At 33.2% G+C, this 23,355-nt stretch overlaps 1 protein-coding gene across 5 annotated transcripts in view; it reads left to right on the top strand.

Annotated features, from left to right (window-relative positions):
- The first annotated feature begins 181 nt into the window (after nt 1–181).
- LOC121376275 (YTH domain-containing protein 1-like) overlaps nt 182–23,355 on the top strand; it is a 41,861-nt gene continuing 18,687 nt past the window's right edge. For 4 of the 5 annotated variants that reach the window (XM_041504107.1, XM_041504106.1, XM_041504105.1 and 1 more), the window contains exons 1-12: nt 182–347; nt 7,618–7,707; nt 8,768–9,016; nt 9,365–9,460; nt 10,172–10,387; nt 12,152–12,217; nt 14,562–14,786; nt 15,645–15,793; nt 16,135–16,189; nt 16,650–16,767; nt 17,104–17,188; nt 17,518–17,681. In XM_041504107.1, the coding sequence (XP_041360041.1) occupies nt 320–347; nt 7,618–7,707; nt 8,768–9,016; nt 9,365–9,460; nt 10,172–10,387; nt 12,152–12,217; nt 14,562–14,786; nt 15,645–15,793; nt 16,135–16,189; nt 16,650–16,767; nt 17,104–17,188; nt 17,518–17,681 (1,541 nt within the window). In that variant the 5' untranslated portion in view covers nt 182–319. The remainder of the gene's footprint in view (nt 348–7,617; nt 7,708–8,767; nt 9,017–9,364; nt 9,461–10,171; nt 10,388–12,151; nt 12,218–14,561; nt 14,787–15,644; nt 15,794–16,134; nt 16,190–16,649; nt 16,768–17,103; nt 17,189–17,517; nt 17,682–23,355) is intronic. The other variant, XM_041504108.1, reaches the window with a different exon arrangement.

The raw sequence follows: 23,355 nt of genomic DNA, 5'->3' as shown, positions 1-23,355 counted from the left end.
ATTATGCGTTGTCTGTTCTGTTAGTAGCATAGTAATTTACGAAATAAATAAACAACCGCCTACAAATATGTGACAGAAATAAATTAAATAAATATAACAAAAAGTATATGGCTAGCTTTTGTTTTCGTGTTCTTTTGTGATTCTACCTTTATAATTTCACGCGTATCACGTGATCTACAACACAGCCGCCATGTTTTTCGCCAAGAAAGAATGTTAATAACATTTATTTTAGTCATTTAATTTAATTAGATTGTTTTGAAGTATTCATATTTCATTAATACTTTGTTTTTAGTACCAGTTACAAGTGTTTATCAAAATAATGAGCACAGAAATTCCAGATTCAAGAGGTAATTGTTCCATTAGGCTTACGCGTTAGATGACCCCAAATTGGACCTCCGTTTTGAGCTCCTTTGGAGGTTGTGACTTGAATGTTTATTTAGTTGTATTGACCAATGTTTCTATTGCGGCCAATTAAATTAATTTAAAAGGTCACAGGCTATTTTAAACTACGTATCGTGAAAAACTATGAACCAGGTTACCCCATAAACCGATCTATTTACATACAGGTAACAGTGCCGTTAGTAGCCCGAGTACTCTGACTGTAAGAGAGCTAGACGGACATTTAGACATAAACACGCTCTCATTACAGTCAGAGACCAACCTATGTCTTTTTTTGGCAATTCCTGACTACCAAACGGTAGGCAACGAGTCCCGCTCTAATACCACAACAATCCTATGTTTGACGTCAAATACCTTTACATCAATCATTTTCGAGTTAAGTGATACAAAAAAATCCACATGTTAATCACTAATACACTTACTACAGAAAGAAACCCGACAGCACCCACATTCAGCTACGCTTCGTGACACTCCGTCGCAACAATTGCAAAGCTCGGCGATCTATTTCGAGACTGGGCGATTCCGCCTTGTGCAGCAGTTACAGGGGTCATCTCATAAGAGGAGGCAGTATGTAGCACATACTTTTGCCGTATCCTGTCGATAACACCCCAAATGTATCCTTCAAATTCAAAATGGAATCAATAATGTGTAATTGTTTTGGTTTAATGACGTAATGAAATCCAAATTCATCCAAAACGGCATTAGCCAACTCTTCCATGTTGTAACTTCGCTTGATATGAGACGGCCCCTGTAACTGCTGCACAAGGCGGAATCGCCCAGTGAGCGATCACGTGGTCTACGTCTCGAAATAGATCGCCGAGCTTTGCAATTGTTGCGACTTTTGTAAACAGTGGAAATAAATATACCCATCTATTTTATGTGCGCCGTTTGTTGAGTGTAACGTGCACTGTTTTTCACACCTTAAAAAGCAAGGTCTACTTACGAGCGAAATAATGCAGGGTTCGAAGTTGTTTGAGGGCGAAACAACCTGGAATTGGCTGAAACGTTACCAAGTCTTTTAAAATGGATTGCTAAAACAGAACAAGAATCATTACAAGTGAGCGATGATATGCCCAGTAAAACAGCTATATTAATATATTAATCATTTGTTACTGTTTTATTTTTATGTCCATGTAAGGCAGATAGAAGTAATCGCAGCTAGATGTTGGCAATTTGCAGACAATCGTCCACAGATGTTTGCAAAAAACATTGTTTACATTATTCAACATTTGATAAAGACAACACATTTTAAAAGGAAAAACATTTTGTCTGTCTTTGTTGTTGTTGTATTGTTATTTTAAGTTTTGTTGTATTGTTTTCATAGTAAATTTAATTAACCACCAGCAAGTGTTTGTGATAGCCCTAGCGTCTCACTTAATTCTGTCATGAGCAAGCAGCTCATTGAACTAAATCCCTTGGACACTGTGATTCAATATCAAATGAATGTATGAAAATGTTAAACAATTAACTAATGGTATCATCTCTTATTTATAGCAATTAAACTATAAGCTTACATTACTTTACATATAGAATGGAAGGTACTCTGTATATACTACTCTTATATTATGTGTTTTTGTATTATTTTGTTATTTTCTTTTCTTTCTTTTTATGTCAAAGAAAAGGTGGAAAAAAATGGTTCCGTTTTTGCCAACGAAAATGGTTCCATTTTGGTAGTGGTGCTGTTTTAGCTTGATCCCATTTTTAAGACCCCTGTAACCCTGTTGTTAGAATTTGTTTTCAGATATGTATTTGAATGACAAAAGGTATGCTACATTTTTGTGGCTTTTTGTGTATCAATTGTGTTAATAAGAATCAATTCAATAAAAAATTATATTTTACAAACTATTAACTGATATGAACGTGTAATACTTATCAGTATTGACAACAAGTGTTAGTGATGAGTGTTGGTAAAACTTGAAAAACTGAATTTTTTCTTTTAAAAAAAATTAAAGTGTTTGTCAACAGTACATAGAACTTTAAGAACATAGTTTTTCATGTAGTGGCCTTAAAGGGACACACCCTAGTTATGGCTATTTATTAACCATTACGCATTGTTTTTTGCTATTAAACCCCATTTTTCACAAATAAAATTGCACTTTACTTACATTTTATTATTTAGAATACACATTTCCATTCACCTGAAGTGCTTTTTGGTAATCCTGATGTTTGTAAAACCACGAAATGCATTTTTTCACAAGACGTGCTGTCGAGAAATAAACGTTAAGCAAACGAGGTCCAATCTATTTTTAGAGGGGATATTTCCATTTCAATTTCACAGACGTTGGTATATCACGTGACCATTATCATTTTGGTTCAGTTTGTTTTCTCGTGCAATGTTCGCGCAATCAACATCCGATTTGTTGTTGTTCATTTGTGAGATTTTTCTTCACAGTTCGTGAACATTTTCAGTAACGATAAAGTTCAGACAAGTAAGTGTCTCAATACAAAACGTTACAAACCCATAAAACCAATAATTTTGCCAAGTCTTACGATATCTGGAGAAGGGATACAACCAGGACAGAACAATTGGAACATGTCCAGGAGAGGTGAAATGAACGCACCTCAAGTCTGTGAAATTTGTCATGACGTAGGCATTGTTGTGCTTCGAGCGACATCTACCGGTGACATCAGAATACTAACTTTCAAAATTATGTGCGGCTTTAAAAATGGAAAATGACAAACACATCTGCGCTGTACGATACTTTTTGCAAAAGCATTTTCGCCTAAACACAGAAATGTTACACTCTTTCCTGTTTACTGGAGGATGTTTCACTTTGGTTTTCTAGATTCGTAGAATGGAATTTTTTTATGGCCAAATTGGTGATCTTTTACGTTAACTGATTACAATCTATTTTATGTCACATCGTAGCTGAAAAATGTAGAATAGTATTTCTATAAAAGTCGTATTTGGTTCTTTTTGTTGTTAGGTAAACACAGTTTGGGATGTTGATGCTATGACTTGTTTTTAAGGAATCTGCATATGACTAAACCCTGACGTCAAAATCCTTTTGTTGAATTATGAAAACATTCCCCAAAACAAAGTGCATAAATGAGGAAAAGACCAGTAGACATTCCAAATATTTTTATATATAGGGAAATGTATACATGACTCGGGTTCAAACATTTTCACAAAAATTACTTGCCACAGGGCAAGTGCCAATCAGATATTCACTTGCCTCATATATTTTTCCACTTGCCCATACTTCTTAAGGTAACTAATTGTGTTACTCTTATTTAATTTAATACAGTGCTTAATAATGTAATAATATTGAAAGTAATTGGTTTGATTGCACAAATAAAGAATTTTGCCAGTAGGTTACAACACTTACTCAGGAAGTACTAAATGTATATGTCTGTCCAGTAGTATCCACTGTCTTCTCTATTTGTTGATTTAAACTTTATTTTTTAAATAGTGTCCATTTGTTGATTTAAACTTTATTTGTTTGGTAGTGTCCACTTGTTCATCTCAACATAATTATTGTGTCGATGTATGTATTAGTGGCCGTGGATGTGGTGAGAACCCTTTCCACTTGTAAGCCATTCTTTTATGGTTGAAAAATGTTTATGGATTTTGGCCCATGTGTCATTATTGTGAGTATATTATTTAAAGGAAACATGTCACGTAAACCATATTTGGCACCAACCATGTACAATTAATTATAAATTGAATCACCTAAAAATTTTTTTTATCAAAAATAAATTACTTAAAATATCTCCATAAAAGAACCCCAGATACGAGCTCTTAGCGGAAATTGCCGATCTTTAATGAGCAGGGCAATCACGAGGTCCGTGACGTCAGAGACGCGTCGCTTGATCTGAAGCCTTACACTTAAAAGCATTAGTCCGTACCACTCATAAAGAATCTAAGACTTGCACAGCTAACCAAAACAATGAGTGTTCGTTCGCAAAACGTTTTGCCGTATCAATATGAGCTGTTAGTAAATGAAGAAAGACACACATTTACTTACAACAGTGATACTGAAGACAAAACGGATAGCGAGTCGGAGGGTGGAGAAACTGATGGTGCCAGACCAGACCGGTCGACCAATTTACAGCCCGGAGCCCGAAAGTAACCCGGAGACAAAACCAAAACTCTGATGCTAATGCCGAGGTGTATACTGTTCATATTTAGCATAAAGATATGATGTATTTAAATATGTAAAAAATATAAATGTAGGACAAACATTTTTTTTTTTTTTTTTTTTTTTTTTAGAAAATATCGCATTTTTTATGTTCGGGCTGTACATAATAAAATCTGTATGCACAGTGTAAACAAACGCTCTAATTTACGACAAGGCGCTTCACTTTCATTAACCTGGCTTGTAAAACAACATAAATGACTTGAGAGTATAATCAACTTTTAAACTAAATATATTTCTATTTGCATCAATGGAACGAAATGGGGTTATAGTATTTTTCTCTCATAAAAAAAAGTAGCATATTATTAGGCCTATTGGTAGGGTGCGTTAGAGTAAAAACGACCACTCACGATACCCAAGTGATAATTTTCTTTTCTTTGGTACTACGTAATTGGTCAGTTTTGTAATTTTAGATGGGGAAAGTCTACTTAATCAAGGGTTTTACAGCATTATTTACAGTAATGAAGCAGGGCGGCTGATAATGTCCATTAACATTGTACTATAGTCGCGACAGGTTACGCCACAATACCCTGTGATCTTAAAAAAAACTGGCACGTATTTTGTACGTATGTCTAGACCGTGATAATCACTTACCTGGTCGATACCCTGCAAATATACACCTGCCAATCAGGAATCACATGTGCAGGCCACGGAAACAAAGGACCAATTAACTAAAACAAAACTCCGATTCTCAAGTCAGCCCGTGGATGAAACATAATAGTTATTTCGACACCGACAGTAGTGGTTTATTTTGTATGAACTTCGTGTTGCTTTGGGGCTTCGGGCGATGAGGAACGTTTTTGTGACGTATTCCGCCCGAAGATTAAAAACATTATTTAAAATTATTATTGTTTTCTACACGTTTTTTAAAAACATATTTAAATACATCGTACTGAGATGTATCCTCATGCCAAATCCCATGTTGGTATATGCCATATTTAATTACTTAATGACGTTTCCTTCTTCGGACGGTGAATACAGATTTTGTTATGTAGGCCTACAGTCCTAACATGAAAAATCTGTTTTTTTCCAAAAAAATAAATAAATAAAAAATTCTACATTTTTGTTTTAACATATATAAATACATCATGCTGAGGTGTATCTTTGTGCCAAATATGTACAATGTACACATCGGCATTCGCAACCGAGTACTGTTTTTGTCTCCGGGTAACGTTCGGGCTCCGGGCTGTAAATAGGCCGACACCAAAGTACTATGCGGTGTTGGTGTCCAATCTTTTCTTTTGCGATAAAATACACGCGTCTTTCTTCGGATACAATCCTTTGGAAAACCATAAAAAGACAATCCCGATCGTTTAAACTGTTTATTTTTACACCCAAAGGCCGCGCAGTACGGCACTGTTGGACTGAAAAGATCGTAAGCCCCTTACTCCATATATAAACAGTTAACAACAATGGAAGAGTACAGCGGCTCTGACGTCACTTCCCTTTTTTTCCGAACGCTCACGAAGAAATATGCATAAATCGTACTTTGATACTGATGAGCGTAATTTCTTCATTTTAAGTTAACTACACGTATTTTATTGTTATAAAGTTATTTGTATATTATTTTTATATCATTTTTCTTTTAAAATGAGCTATAATATGGTCTCGTGTCATGTTTCCTTTAACATTCTCTGCCCCAAAACACTTCTCTGGGATGTTTTTACCCTGTTTATAGCTGAGAAAAGTCTCGCAAACAGCCGTGGCTGGGCTCAAAGTAAACATGAGCTCTGTTTATGTTTTTAAAAACTGCATGTTTGGTAAACATCAGAAGGGGACGGGTTGTACATCGATTGCAGCCTTGTATTTTTAATTTATTGAGCATAATTTATTTGTTAAAAACTATTAATAAAGCAGAAAAAATTAATATATTCATGTATGCTTAGAGAGAATTGCACCATCATGATTATGGCGTAGGGCTAATGAAATCTAAGTATGTTTTTGCTACACTGTTTATGATATCTAAACTAAAATATCTTGCAACTTTATAAGAACACAGTTCATAATATTTATGCTTTGTTCAAGTGAACTCAGAAATTATAAACGTGCTTTACACCCCCGTTCATTTGCAAAGAGTAGATTCCAGAGTCCACCGCGTTAACATCTAATATAATTTGAATATGACAGTTTTTGTAAGGATTAAACATTTTGATTGCATTCACAAGGCATGTATATTTTGCGAAGTCACAGTATTGTCTCAACGCTCCATTATTTTTCAGTAATGGAGAGATGAAACCCTACTTAATTAACCCACTAAAATCATTAGTGTTAATTTCCATACTAACATATATTCACATAAAATTATTACTCAGTTGTGTATTTTAAGTAGAGGAATATCCTCGTAACTCTCCATTCCTGAAAAATAATGGGACTCGTCTCCATTATTTTTCAGGAATGGAGAGTTACTCGGACATTCCCCTATACATAAGCTGTAAAGTGTATTGGACACTATTTCCAAGTTTGAAGATCATCGAACTGATTACTTGTACGAATTCAGTCAAACGTTCAGTGGCGGAAATTACCGATCTTAGTCGATAGTAAAAGGGGAATAACTCTAAAGTTGTTATTGAACTTTTTAACACATTGTTTTCCGTTTTGGTGTTAACACGTTGGCAAGAGTTCTGATCGTTCCAGCATTTAGAGTTAGTTCTCCTTAGAGCTATGTAAATGCTCGGACGATCGGAACTCTTTCCAAAGGTTTTACCGAGATTTGTAACAAAACAAAACAAAAGTTTTAGGTGTTAATTATATAGTCACTTGTCATCGGGCATATGCAGTTAACATAATTACTTGCCCGGCATGAAAAATTCCACTTGACACGGGCGTCGGGTGATGGGATTTTTGAACCCCTGATGACTGCCATTTTGCACTGTGCGCACTATATTAAATGGCATGTAATATTTAAACAACAGTTTTACACCACTGTCATTGTCAAAGTCTCGTCTGCTTCGCAGATTCATTGAATAAAGAGTTGGTGAAGTCCTATGACACACGTTACTCTTGAAAAACAGTAGACTATAGTTATATAGACTAACTCTTTTTATGTTTATTGCATTTAAATACGGTCTTACTTTTTCAGATGGAATTGTGAATGTTTTGGATGACATACTTGATGGCACTACAGGTGAAGATGAATTTACAGGCGAAGTGACTGAGGAAAAGCCAGAGGGTATACTTGCATTAATCAAAGATCATTTTGTTTTACAAATTTTAGAAATCGTTAAACAATTCTAAACATTAGATAGCAGGTAGCGAATTTAGCATGATTATGTGCTTCCGTGAATCCCACATTTTGGGTCAGAAAAGTGAAATTATGAGATGGAATCCCAAGATATCAGTATTAAATCATGTTTATAGTTCTGGTGGAATCCTTGACTCAGACCTGGGTACCCAACACGTAATCTAGATGATAATGAGACTAAGGAATAAAGTAAAATAGCATTATGCATCTTAATTCCAGTGCGGAACATGTATGCCAAATCATGCCACATATTGCATTTGGAAACCAGTTGATGTGTTCAGTATTGTGCACATGATCATATAATTATTGTGTAAAATATCGCTAATTAGTTACTGCTGAAATTAATGTCAAAACATTGTCCAGTGTATTATAGTCAATCTAGGGTGCTTTGAAATCTAGTGCTTTTGCATTGTACTTGTGATGCTGTCGGTATTTAACTAAAACGAATACCAACAATTAGTTTTCTTCTTTTCTATATCGGAATACAAATTATTCCACACATTCAAATTTTATTTTCCCTCAGCCCTATAACATAACTGGCAGCAAGCAAAGTGACGTAAAAATATAATTAAATGAGAGAGTTCCCGTGGATGGGTACTCTTAATCCTGTGAATGGTCTCTAGGCTTGCTAGACTCTGCCCATACTCGAGTACTCGTGGAGACACTAATATGTTATTACTATGGTAAGTATTTAGTGATCAGTGGTATGGTTAGGAGACAAATACAAACACCTTGCACCTGAGTAAGACCGGAAATATTAAACCTATTAAAGCACCACTAAATTGTCAAAATGCAAAGAGTAATGTCTTGTTTCAGATACTATACTTAATGCTGTACCATGTCATTTATTTTCCCCAACAGAAATGGTCAACAAAAATAAGCTCATTAAATTTGTGTGTTAAATGTCACATCTAGTAATATTATGTATATATATATATATATATATATTAAAAAGTTCTATATTAAAGTAGTAGTAATTTAATTCCAGGTCATCTTAAGGAAAAAAAGACAGGCAAGACAAGGAAAACAATAGTAAAAACAAAAGGAAAGGTAGTAAAACAAACAAAACAGGCAAATACTGTAACGAAGGAAGTAGTAACAGCTGCAGTTGAACCAGATTATGAACAGGCCAACGTTAAACCAAAGCCAGTGAGCAAGAAAAAGACTGTTGTAAAGAAGCGAGTGGCCGTTAAGAAAAAGGCACCAGAACCATCAGAAGAGACTGACAGCATTGCAGGTATTATAGAATTACTGTTTTTACCATATATGATAATTAACATTTCCCTGCAGTAGATTTTGAGGGAGGGTTACTTTACATTTTGGAGAGGGTTGTTTGAATATGAAATAAAGATTTTATATTACTTTAGGAAAATGTGCTCAGGAGACTTGAGTTACAATTATCACGTTTGTCTTTCAATAGCCAATGACAAAACAAACTTTTTGTCAGATGTTAAATATTCTGGTAAAATGCATTTGGTAACTTATGTTTAGGATAAATATTCTTGTTTATTTGAAGTATTTTCTTGTCAGAATTATTTTGTTTGGTATTTGGTGATTGTTAGAATCTTCTCTTTCATTTTTTCAGAACCACCAGTAAAAGTTGCTAAGCAGACAGTAAAAAAGGTTAAGCCAGTCAAAAAAGTGTCAAAAGCAAAGAAGTTGAAGGAAGCTGAGGAAAAAGGTTGGATGCTGAATGATTTTTACTCTAATGAATGGTCTACTCCATTTATTATATCGGCTAGATGTTTCTGAGCTTTATTTCTTTATAGCTTTATATGAGTCCTTTTTCTGCAATTTTTAAAACCTTTTTTTTTTTAACTGTTACTTATCATTTATTAGTGCCCTTCAGGTCCAGTTGGGTGCCTCTATAGGTTTCATGTCCATGTGTCTTGTCTGTCCATCCGTTTGTTCCACATATATAGTTTTCCGGATGTTTTTACCAGAATGATATATTGAGCTGATATTTTGTGTCGTGTCTTATTGTACTGTTACATTTTTGACAGTTATGGCCCTTGAACTTAGGAGGTAGGAACATTTGTTTTCCAGACTTTTTGTTTGCAATGCTTCAAGATACTGAGCTGAAATTTTCTACTGCTACAGATCAAGTTTTTCTTTCATGGTAATTTACCAATTTTTCACAGTTATGACCCTTGAACTTAAACTTAAGAGAAATGCAATGCCTGAAGATATTGAGATAAAAAATGTGTATATAGCTGTATTGTGTACTGTTACAGATCGAGTATAACCTTAATGACAATTTACCAATTTTTTTCAGTTATGGCCCTTTAATTTAGGAGATCAAAAATTTGTAGTGTCTGGTAGGGGACACGTATTACTTTAGCAGTGCGCTCAGAATGCTTGTTTATTTTCATTGTTTGCTTCTTTGTTGTAGTTTGTGATGACTTGCAGCTGGAAGAAGAAACTAGTATGGTGACGGACACCATAGCCGACAGCGATGTCAAGTGCAACCTGAGTTTGAGTGGTGGTGAGGACGAGGAGGTGAAGCAGACGACTACTGATGGAGACACACAGGACTACGACACACGCAGTGAGGCAGACAGCACCGGGGGAGATGAGTCAAACTTCACAGAGAGCGATGGAGAATTAGGTATAAAATTATATTGCTTTTCGTTGGATTGCATACTGAAAACTGAAAAACACTGGTTTAAAATGTTCAGTTCATATTAAAAAAAAAAAAAAAACTGAATATTTTTAGACGTGCTGATCCACAAGACCGTTACCTTTGTTTGACACCCTACTACAGCGGATATACTCAACATTTTGGTGTGTCAATTATTCCATAAGACCTAGCACAAAAACATTTTGTCTTTTATGAATAAAAAAAAAAGGATAACATTTGTAGGATTATTTCCTTATTTCCATATTTATAAGTTAAGTGTCTTCTTTTAAAAATATTTGATATTATTTTGATGATTAAATATTTTTGTTGTTTGCTTGGATGGTGAGTGGGAGCTACATATATATATTTTTTAATTTCAAATTTAAAAAATAATATATGATAATTCTTATCACATGTGCTATATACTGTAAATCATGTAATTAACACATGATATTATTGCGTCTGTACATGAGTGAACAAAAATGCGTATTTTTATTAATGCGTCGGTTAAAAGTCCACATCACATAAAAAACAGTTCTGTTGTTATTATATTGTTTGGGCTTCATCTTTCATGTTAAAACCGGCCTTGGTGGCGTCGTGGCAGGCCATCGGTCTACAGGCTGGTAGGTACTGGGTTCGGATCCCAGTCGAGGCATGGGATTTTTAATCGAAATACCGACTCCAAACCCTGAGTGAGTGCTCCGCAAGGGTGTAAACCACTTGCACCGACCAGTGATCCATAACTGGTTCAACAAAGGCCATGGTTTGTGCTATCCTGCCTGTGGGAAGCGCAAATAAAAGATCCCTTGCTGCCTGTCGTAAAAAGAGTAGCCTATGTGGCGACAGCGGGTTTCCTCTAAAAACAGTGTCAGAATGACCATATGTTTGACGTCCAATAGCTGATGATAAGATAAAAAATCAATGTGCTCTAGCGGCGTCGTTAAATAAAACAAACTTTTACTTTCATGTTAAAAGAAGTCCGTAGTTGTTTTCACAGCTACTACATAACCTGAAGCTAATCGCATGTTGGGTCGACCAAGAAGCCCTAATTAGCCTACTTAAAGTAGTGTAATTAGTATAACTACACCTTATTGTTAAGGGTATGCCTCGCACTTTTGTGTGGTGATTGCTTCTAATTAATCCACCAGTAGGAATAAAAGGTAAACAGGTCACTATTACAGGGCACAATATTTCACGCGAACACAGACGTATTATTCTAACAAATGTTTTAGACTGATTTTATACACTTGTTGCACAGCACAGGAATAGACGTTAACAAATGCGATATATTGCAACAGTGACAACTTGTGACCAGTCTAAATATAAATGCTATGTATAGAATCAAGCCAAATGGTTTGAAGAAATATGCACGGATTGTTGGTTACAGTTATATAATTTTCTACTGTTTCATTTTTACAGGAATATATTTAGTAATAAAATTTATTGATTATAATTTTACAAATGTTCAAAACAGTTTAAATGTATACAGTAATATGAAGTGTAAGAAAATTTGAAAAATACATCGTAAAATTAGTAAAATCCTGCACATTTTTTGTATTGGGAATGAGTCTAAACAAAATGCGTCAAGTTATTATTGCGTCGATGTGTTCGCCACATTTTTCGCATTAATTACTTGCTCGCATAAATTTCATGATTTACAGTATATGGATATAGTTCACCGTGAGTTATAAATAGATAATTAGAACATCACTGTACAAAAACCGACCTGACTGTTGATTGGTGTCTTGGCAGGTGACCAACAGGAGGCTTGGCAGGGTGACCGCCACTCGGAGTTTATGTTAGATGCATTGCTAAAAGGTTGGTAGTGGAGATCAAGTTGACATATAAGCAATACAAGCACATAGGAGCTAAGTTCAAATTATTTGACACAATGTCGTCCTTAAATTAAACATATTTGCTTTGAAGTACATAATAATTCCAATCTATAAATACTCTTGTTTTAAATGCTTGGATTGGTCCGAATGATATCATGTGTCCTGCATATTGTTTTCCAGACTTTGTTTTAGTAAAGTATCAAGATATTAACTGAAATTTTATATATTGCTTTAATCATGTATTTCATGGGGATTTTTCTATATTTGACAGAGTTGTGGCCCCTAAACTCTGGATTTTTCGTTGCAGTGGCTCAAGATTTTACCTGGGAACTTTTGCATATTGCATGTAGAGTTACAGATACGGTTGACTTTTGTGGGGATTTCCCCATTTTTGAATGAATTTTAACACTTTGACAGAGTTCATATTATTCTATTACCCTTTCAAAAATGTTATATTCATATATTACATCCCCATGAAAATTTGTTGGGCCTAGTAGACACTCGATGTTTATTTTAAATTAACGTAAGTGTCTAGGTTATTTGTTAATGTTGAATCTGTAAATGTTATTAAATGTTTAAAATTGTTTGTATTAATGTAAAAAAAGAGAAGAAAATTCCGTCATTTTGTTAGTCAGTACTGATAGATTCCTCTTACTCTGTATATTAATTTCCTGAAGAGTGGGGTTTTGTTTGATATTTCATGGTACCGTGTTTTATATTGGTAAAATAGTTACACACTTAGAAATATGAAAATTGAACATGATAATTTTTTACATTCACTGAAGTTGAGATCTGACAGTTGCTTTACATATTTATGTATGAAAGGCTCTGCGCTAATGCACAACACCATTCATGCAATATGTAAAGTGGTACTGTTTATGAACGACAAAAATTGTCATATTCAATTCTTCAAAAAAATCTGCATGTTCAGTTGTACTAACTTGGTATAAGTTTTGGTTTAACTTGGTATAACTGCTGAAAGTTCGTGAATTTTCGGAAATTCATTAAATTATTTTAATTAGAGCTTAACATTTTGAGGTCAACATGTTTGTAGCCTACTTATTTGGGTATGATTATTTTAGGTTGCATATTTGGTGCTCAACATTAATCACATTTGTGCAGTCTAAAGCTCTGTATTTAATAGTCTGCTAATTTTGGTCTTGTGAAGTATTGAAAGTATGAAACAATGTTTGTTTTGTGATTGAAGATGATTTACGGGAAACATGAGTTTGATTTTTTGGGGTAGCTTATGTAGTGATAAGTAAGATTTTTGGGAAACGGTTGTGTGTGATTAATACTACCGGTACATATATGTTAATTTATTTTACTGTGCTCTTGCTTGCATTTGTGTCAATTTGCTCTTCTCTATCAATATTATACTGTATAATTTTTTTAATTATTATTATTATTATTTTTATCATTTGTTTTTCTCTTAATTTTGAAATTATTTTCCTGGTTTTATACTTTCTAAAGAATCTTAGTGGTGACATTGTGCTAATGTGTTCTAGACCACAGATTAATTGCTGTGAACAATTTTGAGGTAAAAACAAAGGAAGTGCCAGCAGGAGATAAAAAGAGCCCGACGCCAATCCAGCAAGCCTTACCACACGACATTGATAAAACACAATAATAATAAAACTATATTTTGTAAACTTTCTCTATTATTGTGTTTGATTTATGTCATTTTATCATGACTCTTATGGGTCTTTTTTTGTTACACTTGTACTAACAGTAATATCATTCTGATGTATTAGTACAGCGACAGACCAAAGTTACAGCTGTTTAGGATTGACTACAATCCCAATTTTTTTTAGCCAATTAAATGATAGAAACTAAACCTTAAAATGTCAACCTGAAAAAACAACCATTATGTTTTTAATAACTGTCATTTTAAAAGTGCGGTGTGAGACATAGTGCAGTGGAAAAGTGCTTGGTTTATGCATGGGGTGTCTAGGATCCATCACTGTCGGTGGGCCCATTGAGTTATTTCTCATTTCAGCCAGTGCACCACAACTGGTATATCAAAGGCTGTGATATATGCTATCCTGTCTGTGGGATAGTGCATATAAAAGATCCCTTGCTACTAGTGGAAAAATATAGGGGGTTTCTTCTCTAAGACTAAATGTCAACATTACTAAATGTTACATCCAGTAGCCTATGATTAATAAATTAATGTGCTCTAACGGTGTCATTAAACAAAACAATGTATTTTAATTTCATATCGGACATTATAGGTGTTTGATATGGATGCTATTAAAGCTAGAGAGAGTGACATGATTTTTTATTGAGTACGAAAAATTGGACACTGATATTTGGCTCTGTTGCAGATGGTGAGGTTGGTGCAGATGGCGAATCGCAAAAGAAAAAAGGAAAGAAGAAACGCTTAGATGGAAGAGAAATCTCGCCTATAGAGTGGGACAAGAGCGAGGAAGACAGTGAGAAAAGTGAGGAAGATGAGGACGACATTGATGACGACAAGAGTGACATCAGTAACGAAAGCTTCAAGAGCAACAAGAGTGGAAATAAGAGCGATAGTGAAACAGAGAGAAGACGTAATGAGACTTTGTTTTGTTTATACTTTTAAAAGTTTATATTGGCAATGTTCCAGAATTGATTATATGGAGAAGCTATGACATGAGGTTTTTTTTTATATAGTCACAACATAAAAAAAAAAGCCCAGAATTTTATTTAAATAATGTATCTATAAAGGAAAAGTATAATATAATATAAAATATAATTATTGTTCCTCCTGCTTCCACAATGTAATTAATTGTAGAATAGCCATCAAGTGTTTTAACTCTTTAACATATAGTTTGTTTTGGTAGAACAGTGATTGCAATACAGTTTTTATAATTTTCAGATATAATCAACTGGTTATTGAATAATTGTAATAAAACTGTATATTGTATTTAAAGTGATAGACCCTACTGCAAATGTTTTTACTATTGAAGCCTTTTTTGATAATTAAAATCAGATATTACTTACATTTTATTGTTTACATTATCCATTACTGTACATCCCAGGTGTTTCTGTCATCCTGTTGTTTCTAATACCACAATACTGGTATGCTTTTTTAAATTTTTAAAAAATGCTTGTACCTCGGAGAAATAACAGTTATGGATATGAGCTCCCATCTATTTTTTACTGATAATTCCTCATTTTAATGTTGCAGACTTTTCTTTCTATTGTAACTTTATCTAAATGTGTTACTGGTTTGTAAATGAACCAAACTTGGTATCCATTTTCACAAGTTGAAACTAGGGTCTGTTTCAGTTTACATGAAAATATTTCTAAACTCATCAAATGATTGACGTAGTCATAAAGTTCCTGACGAATATTATGTATGTATATTTGTTTTGTAATATAATATAATTTTAAAAAATAATTTTGTTTTTCTTTTTTCGGAACAGGTTTCAATGCCAAACTGAAATACATCTTTCGGAATGCTCGTTACTTTCTGATCAAAAGTAACAACCATGAAAATGTAGCTCTTGCTAAAGCCAAAGGGGTTTGGTCCACACCTCCACAAAACGAGGCCAGGCTAAACCAAGCATTCCGGGTAAGTCTAAGATTACTAGTTCTTATAGTCTAAAAATACATAGAAAACTATAAAAATAAACTTATTTGAGAAATTTTTATGATTGGGTTTTAAATATTCATCGACCTCTTTGAAGTTGTAGGGACTAGTATGCACTGAAAGTGAAACTTAACTCCCAGCAATTTGTTTTCTTTCAAAACACATTGAATATATGCTAAAATTATGTATCGTTTGATCATAATTATTGAGATAATGTAATATTACATGTCTTGCATCAAAATTGCTGTCTTCAAATAATATATATAATATATATATATATTTTTTTATTTTTATTTTTTTATTATTATTTTTTTTTATTATAGGAGAGCAACAATGTAATTCTAATTTTCTCAGTTAAGGAAAGTGGCAAATTTCAAGGTATGAATTAACAATATATATATATGATTTCATTTAAATTAGTGTTTTAGATTCAAAAGTAATAGTTGTGAATTGTAATTAGTAAAGTATGTTTGTTAGATGTTATAATGTAATAGAATTGACCGTTTATTTTTTGTGATTGGCTTCGTACAAGAATACGTAATTGGTAAAGTATATTAGATGTTATAATGTAATAGAATTGACAGTTTATTTTTTGTGATTGGCTTTGTACAAGAATAATGTATAGGATAGGAGTTTTTAAAAGGATATATAATCTATAAATCAACTTGTATGATATGTGCATGTCTGCATTTTCCTATGGATAGAATTACCATGTGACAAATTGTATAATGGCTAGTGTATCAGTTTATTTTTAAAAGTTTTTTTGTTGTTGTTATATATACTTGTTCATGTACACAAAAGTACAAACTTTGAAATCTATTTGTCAATGATATTTCAGGTTTTGCACGAATTGGTGATGAATCTACAAAGGACCATCCACCGATACGTTGGGTACTTCCTCCAGGCATGAGTGCCAGGGCTCTTAGTGGGGTCTTCAAACTCGACTGGGTTTGCAGGTATAAATTTGTGGTTACTAACACTTTGATAACACACAGCCTAGAATGTGTTTTTGCCTACATTATCAAATATTAAAAATGTTTTTTTGCTCAGATAACTAATAAAGAAATCTTGCTGGTAGGTAAATGGAATAATTTAATTCCTTATTGTGTGTAACTTGTTATTCATCCTGAGTACTTTGTTTATTGTAGGTTGTTGAGGCTGCCTTGGACACAACTACCTGCTTGCCATTTGAATAAAACAATTGTTTAAATTAAACTTATTTTTGCTTCTTTTACAAGAATGAAGAAGAGGTGTTTTATTTTTCTTTATTGTAATCATTGGTTTCGTTTCAGACGTGAACTGCCTTTCACAAAGGCTGGTCACCTTCACAATCCATGGAATGAATACAAACCCGTTAAAATAGGCAGAGATGGTCAGGTAAGTCAAAAGAAAACTTCTTTTCTTTTTCTTTTATTTTATCACAAACTGATCGTTTTAAAAATTGACTGGATGAATAGTAGAATTTAAATTTAGGCCATTCCATGGTAATTGCAATCTCTTGTTTTTTATACCCACTTCAAATGTTGGATATGTATATATTTTTTGGTATGATTTTTCCGTGTGCTGACTCTTATGTTTATATTCCAAGGATTATTTTTAAACTTTGTACTCTAACTTGGAAGGAAATGACTTAAAACCATTTGCAAAATGTGTTGTGGGTTTTTCTAATATTTTATAATTATTAACACACTATTTTCTTTTTTCAGGAAATTGAAGGGAGATGTGGTGAAACATTGTGTAAACTCTTTCCACCAGATACTAAGCAAGATATTGATGCAATTATACGAAAAGCTCGGAAATCTCGCCACCTAGTTCGTCCTGTAAAGCCAAGAGAGCGACGTGGCACTGGCAGACCGTTTGAGTTTTCTAGGTTAGGATTTATTGTGTCAGAGCTGACTTCTTGTTCTGGACGAGGAGTAACATAGACTCGGCTGTTATGATCATGTGGATCACTGGTGAAATAATTCAAACCACACTCAGATTCCATACCTTGTGTCATGGTTTTGATTCTGAGTTCAAGCCTGTTTCTGGAAATTTTTATTAACAAGAAATGGATTTGAAAAAATATATATAGAAGATAGATTTTAGAGGATGTCTGGGTGGGGCAAATGTGTAATGGTTATATACATATTTGAGCGTAAAAAAGAAAGGAAAAAAGAAAAATTTTAAACATAATTTTAATGAATATTTTTTCTCTTATTAGATTATTACAGGGACTTAATTTTGAAAGCAGTTCCAGTGCATGGAACAACTTAAAATCCAGTTTCTTACAACTAAATCCGGTTCGAAAGAACTGATTCCACCTCAAAAAAACTAAAACCAGTTGAAGATTCAAGTTGTGTGCAAGCATCAGGTGTAGTGTTTACTTGATCTGTAGAAAAGCATGGAGAAAATATGGCCAAAGTTACTGGCCAAAAAGTATACAGTGTGCAACAAGCGCCCAATAGCAGAGACGATCTTTACTGGTAATAGAGACTGACTAAGTCTGTGCATTACACCACTCCTACCATGTGGACTAAGTATGGGTTGTGTGAATGCTCAGTCTGTTCTAGGTATATGTACCCATCCAAATAGCCATATCCGTGAACTTTCTTAATTTGTGGCTAAGTTTGGATATTTTATTAGATAAAAATGTGATTTCTACACCAATTTTTCTGCAATGGACAATTTTGCTAGTTCGGGTAAATAGGGGCATAAAAGGACAATAATTAAAACAAAACAAAAAGTTTGGGACTTAAAGTAATGTGTGAAATTATGGACTAGTATCCGGTTTTCTCAATTTTGGACTGAGTAGAAAAAATACTCGTGGGACTATTGTGCGTAGGATGTGACCTTTTAGTGGAGAATCTCGCCTGGTAGCTGAGATGATTCCATCGACAGAAGGGTATGTTCATTTTGATTTTATTTTACACAACACTGGCAGGATGGTATAGTTAAATGACTTAGCATTTGTGGATATGTAAAGCAGGTGTGGCAATGCAGGCTGAAGAATATTTTAATTGTGTGCTTTCATTTTTACAGTATGAAGATGAAAATTAATGTTTAATATTGTATGATGTTACATTAAAAGAAATTTAAAATTTTGTATGATTGATAGCAGCTATACGTTGTTACATCAAACACTACAAGTATTTTTGTCAGTAATTCCAATTTGGCTTCATGTAGAAAGGAAAACTGTTTTGGAAATAAAATAAAAAATTCATTTATTTTGCAGTTTGTATACACATTTGTGAGTAAATAAATGAAAATCTCCAACCGAATATTCACTCATGGTAAGAATGTTGTCTGCTCCTGGTGTTTAATATGATATTTTCTTCAATACTTTATCCTGCTAACCTCAATATTTGATTATTCTTTTATTAATGGGTCTCTACTAGTTGGAGACCAGACTTTTAGGTGTCACTTTAGAATTAAAAAAGTTTTTGAAAAATTTAAATTTTAAACTACACGAGCAGACAATGTTCTTTAACTGTGAGTATTGACAGTATTCACATAAAAATAGATTTTAATTTTTATTCTAACGTCAAACTGGAATTAATGACAAAAATGCTTTACAATTTTAATGACCTCCTGTGTAACAGATGAACATTTAAAATATAAAGTCCTTATAATCACGCAATAAGCATTTAAATTTTCACCTTCATATTGTTAATTGGAAGCAGTTTGCAAATTAAAATTTGAATTGATAAATCACAGTGGGTTTTTTTTACATCATAGTTTATTAAACAGAAAATGTTTTCCCATAGCTACAGAAAACAATATAATCACAAAACATTTTTTTTGACCTGATTGCATCTTAAAAAAATTAAATTGTGAATTGAAACTAATATCAGAATAATTTAAGGAGATTGAAGGACAAATCGAATGCAACAAAAAACAAATATGGTGTGAAATTTAAAAAATCCAGCAATTATAATTTTGTTTGTAGAGTTGGTAATATTGAACTATTTTAACTAGTTCTTTTTCATGCAAATAGATCAGCTCATGCTTTCATGAGAAAATTAATAAAAGCATGTGCTGAGAATTTGGTACATTTTATTAGTGATGATCTGATCATTGAGATCAGCATTGATTGCAAAAACCACTTAACCAATTGATTACAATTACAAAAATGGAACACAAAAGAGTATTTTACAGAAGTACTTTTTTCCAGTTCAGTAGTCCTTGATGCTGTAGTGAATATGTTGATTGCTACATTTAGCTTACTCTTGATTCAAAGACTAAAATCAGTATATTTAGGCAATACATGAATGAGATGTACTATTTAGTTTTTAGTATATACATGAAATGTAGTGCCCAATTTTTATGTGAGACCTGGGCCCGTGCTTGTAAAACTTAAAAAAGAGTCCAGACTCTATCTTTAATGACGTCACACACAATTTGTATGGCGTTGTCATAACAGAGTCTGAGTGAAGACTAAAAGTTTTATGAGCACCAGGCCAGGCTCCGTATTCATAAACATACTTAAGTTAAAGTATGATACTTATCTATGCACTTTAAATACGTAGTTAAGTATCATACATTAACTTAAGTATATTTATGAATACTGAGCCAGGAGCTTTGTACTTAAAAAAAAAAAAAATCATATTGGACTGTAGTAGAACTTTAAAGAATTTGTGTCCGACAGTCTCCCATAATGTAATTAATATATATTTTTAAAGTAGTTTTAAACGTTTATATTTAAAAAAAACCCACCAGGAAATAATAATTTTTGTCCAGTTTTTCTTTTGAATTTTGAATCCTATTAGTCGCAGAAATGTTCCTAGTGAAAACATTTGTAACTTTACTTTATCACTATACTATGTCTAAATAATACTGTCACTTTGTGAATAACGAAACAAAATGCAAGAGCCAGAATAAAATGACATTCATCAATGATAATAATACAGAAAGTGTCCAGTATAAAATTTCCTTTAATGTGTTTTATCAGTGGTACATTATTGTAGAGCTTGCTGGATTGGTTTTAGGGCCCACTACATCTTCTCCTTATGGCACTTTAGTTACGAGAAATATCTTTTTAATCTAGTCAAACTGCACGTCCTATATTTTTGAAGCAAACCGATTTAGGTTCCTCAGAGCACAGCATACATTTTAATCAATATTAATTAATAAATCATTAATGATTTGTGCAAACTGAAGATCGCCAAAACATTTCATCCAGTTCCCAACACTACATTTTATAAAACCTACAAGTACAATTTTATTTTTATTTATTCCGCAATCACTATATACATAAGCATGAAATAATGTCTAATATTATTTTTATTTACATAACTTTTATATCCTTAATTTCAATATTGTACATACAAATAAAGATTTGTCTGATAATAAAGATAGCAGAAAATGCATATTTATTTATAAATTAAAGAGTTAAAAACCCATTTGATTGATGTGACAAAAGTAGTGGGAGTGATGTCATAGTTCAGAAGATTTCCTTCATTGATGCACAATTTGCATAACATTTTGAATAAATATAATATTCCAACTCTGTTGGACTACAAGATAAATAAAATAACTGGTTTGTTGCCGTCTTCAAATGCGGGCTTCATCCCATTCAAATCAAATAGAAAACTACTCTTTGAGACTTGCGACATCTTTATGGTATTAAAGTGATATCTTTAAGCCATTCATCAATCATTCTATGTAAATCACTGTGTACATGATCCAAGGTTTTTCCAAGAATAATGGGCATCATGTGCTGTATCTCTTAACATGTTGATGGGTTTTATGTCTGATACAGTGATAGTAAAATAGAGATCTAGTACTGTTAAGGCTTAATTAGCTGTGTTGAGTGTTTCTAAATTAAAAACAAGTAGTTGTGGACACTATCATTAATAAAACGTCTACCACACCACAAAAAAGTTCATCAAAGGCATGCATTCTTTTGTCTCTGAACTAATCTCTGATGGCTACCGGCAGTGCGAAATTGCAAACTGCAAATCACATGAGAAGGCAGGTTGAGACCAGTGAACCATCAAAACGCTAATTATATTATATCAGTTATTGAAGTATAACATGTTAAAATATGTTTTAGTACTTAACTTATTGGTTCACTAAGGTAAAGACTACATCACAAAGATTTATGCTCTCATATCACAAAAAGGAAGCTAATTTTTTGTTACATAGTCTAGACAGCTGAACAGTTGACACCATTAAAATAAAAACCCTGATTTGTTTTTCTTTATTACTGATCTTGATGCACTGTTCTTACATTAAAATATTCAATTTCCTCAATGAAATTACCTTTTTAAAAAAATAATTAGATGTTTGATAATAAATGATACAATCTAGAGGAGAGAAGCAACCTGCTGTTACCACATAGACTATATTTTTTAATAATAGTAAGGGGTCCTGCAGAGTGCTGGTTGGATCTGATAATCATATTTCAAAGCTCAATTTGTTAATCCCTGTCTGCTTCTACCAGTAACCAGAGGGGACTATAGTTTTTTGGGTTTTTTTTGCTCTTCTGTCCTGTCTGTCCCACATAGTTTTACAGATATTGAGCTAAAAAAAAATGTGTCTAGTATTATCATGGGATTTTTAATCCAGATACCGACTCCAAACCCTGAGTGAGTGCTCCGCAAGACCTAATGGGTAGATGTAAACCACTTGCACCGACCAGTGTTCCATAACTGGTTCAACAAGGCCATGGTTTGTGCTATCCTGCCTGTGGGAAGTGCAAATAAAAGATCCCTTGCTGCTAATCGGAAGAGTAGCCCATGAAGTGGCGACAGCGGGTTTCCTCTCAAAATCTGTGTAGTCCATAACCATATGTCTGACGCCATATAACTGTAAATAAAATGTGTTGAGTGCGTCGTTAAATAAAACATTTCTTTGTTTCATTAGTCTGCGTGGCACAGAAGTCTGCACGTTTTAATGATGTTACATTACATCCTGGGGTATGTTTGTAAACAAACTAACAATGTTAATTTAATTCATAAAACAATTGTCAAAACAACACATCTTGATTGTGAATATATGTTTAAAACTGGTACATAACAATTTGATTGAAAAAAACTATGAATTAATGCACTAAAAGTGTACTTTGGCCAGCCTCGATCAACATGTTTTTTGTATCACCTTTCAACATGTGTCTGTCACCACTGTAATGATCAACCTTGTATATTAACTTCCACAAGTTTACATAGAAGCTTCAATGCATACCTTATTGTAATTTATGAATCCATGAATGAAATAAATGTTTTATTTTATCTGTTAATGTAAACATCCAAGCATACTTTAAATTTCCCTCCGAGTGACACAACACAAGCAATGGGCTGCCCAGGCTATTAAGCTTAAACTGCCTATTTTTAGCTATAGTCTTGTTTCAAAATTAACATTGACTGCTATATTTCTATTTGTGCTCATTTATACAGTTGATAACAGACAACTTTTGTTGAATAATGATCATAAATTTTGACATTGGCCTTTTTTTATATTGTCATTTTGTGTTATCCAAACTAAGGAGCATGGAACACTATTTATATTTATCTCATTTGCATTATCTAAATTTTCCTGAAACAGACTACAATAGGAAGTATTTG

Source organism: Gigantopelta aegis, chromosome 6, assembly GCF_016097555.1.
Source record: "Gigantopelta aegis isolate Gae_Host chromosome 6, Gae_host_genome, whole genome shotgun sequence".
Lineage (NCBI taxonomy): Eukaryota > Metazoa > Mollusca > Gastropoda > Neomphalida > Peltospiridae > Gigantopelta > Gigantopelta aegis.
Note: the sequence above shows the minus strand (reverse complement) of the source record. Positions and strands in the feature narration are given on the sequence as shown.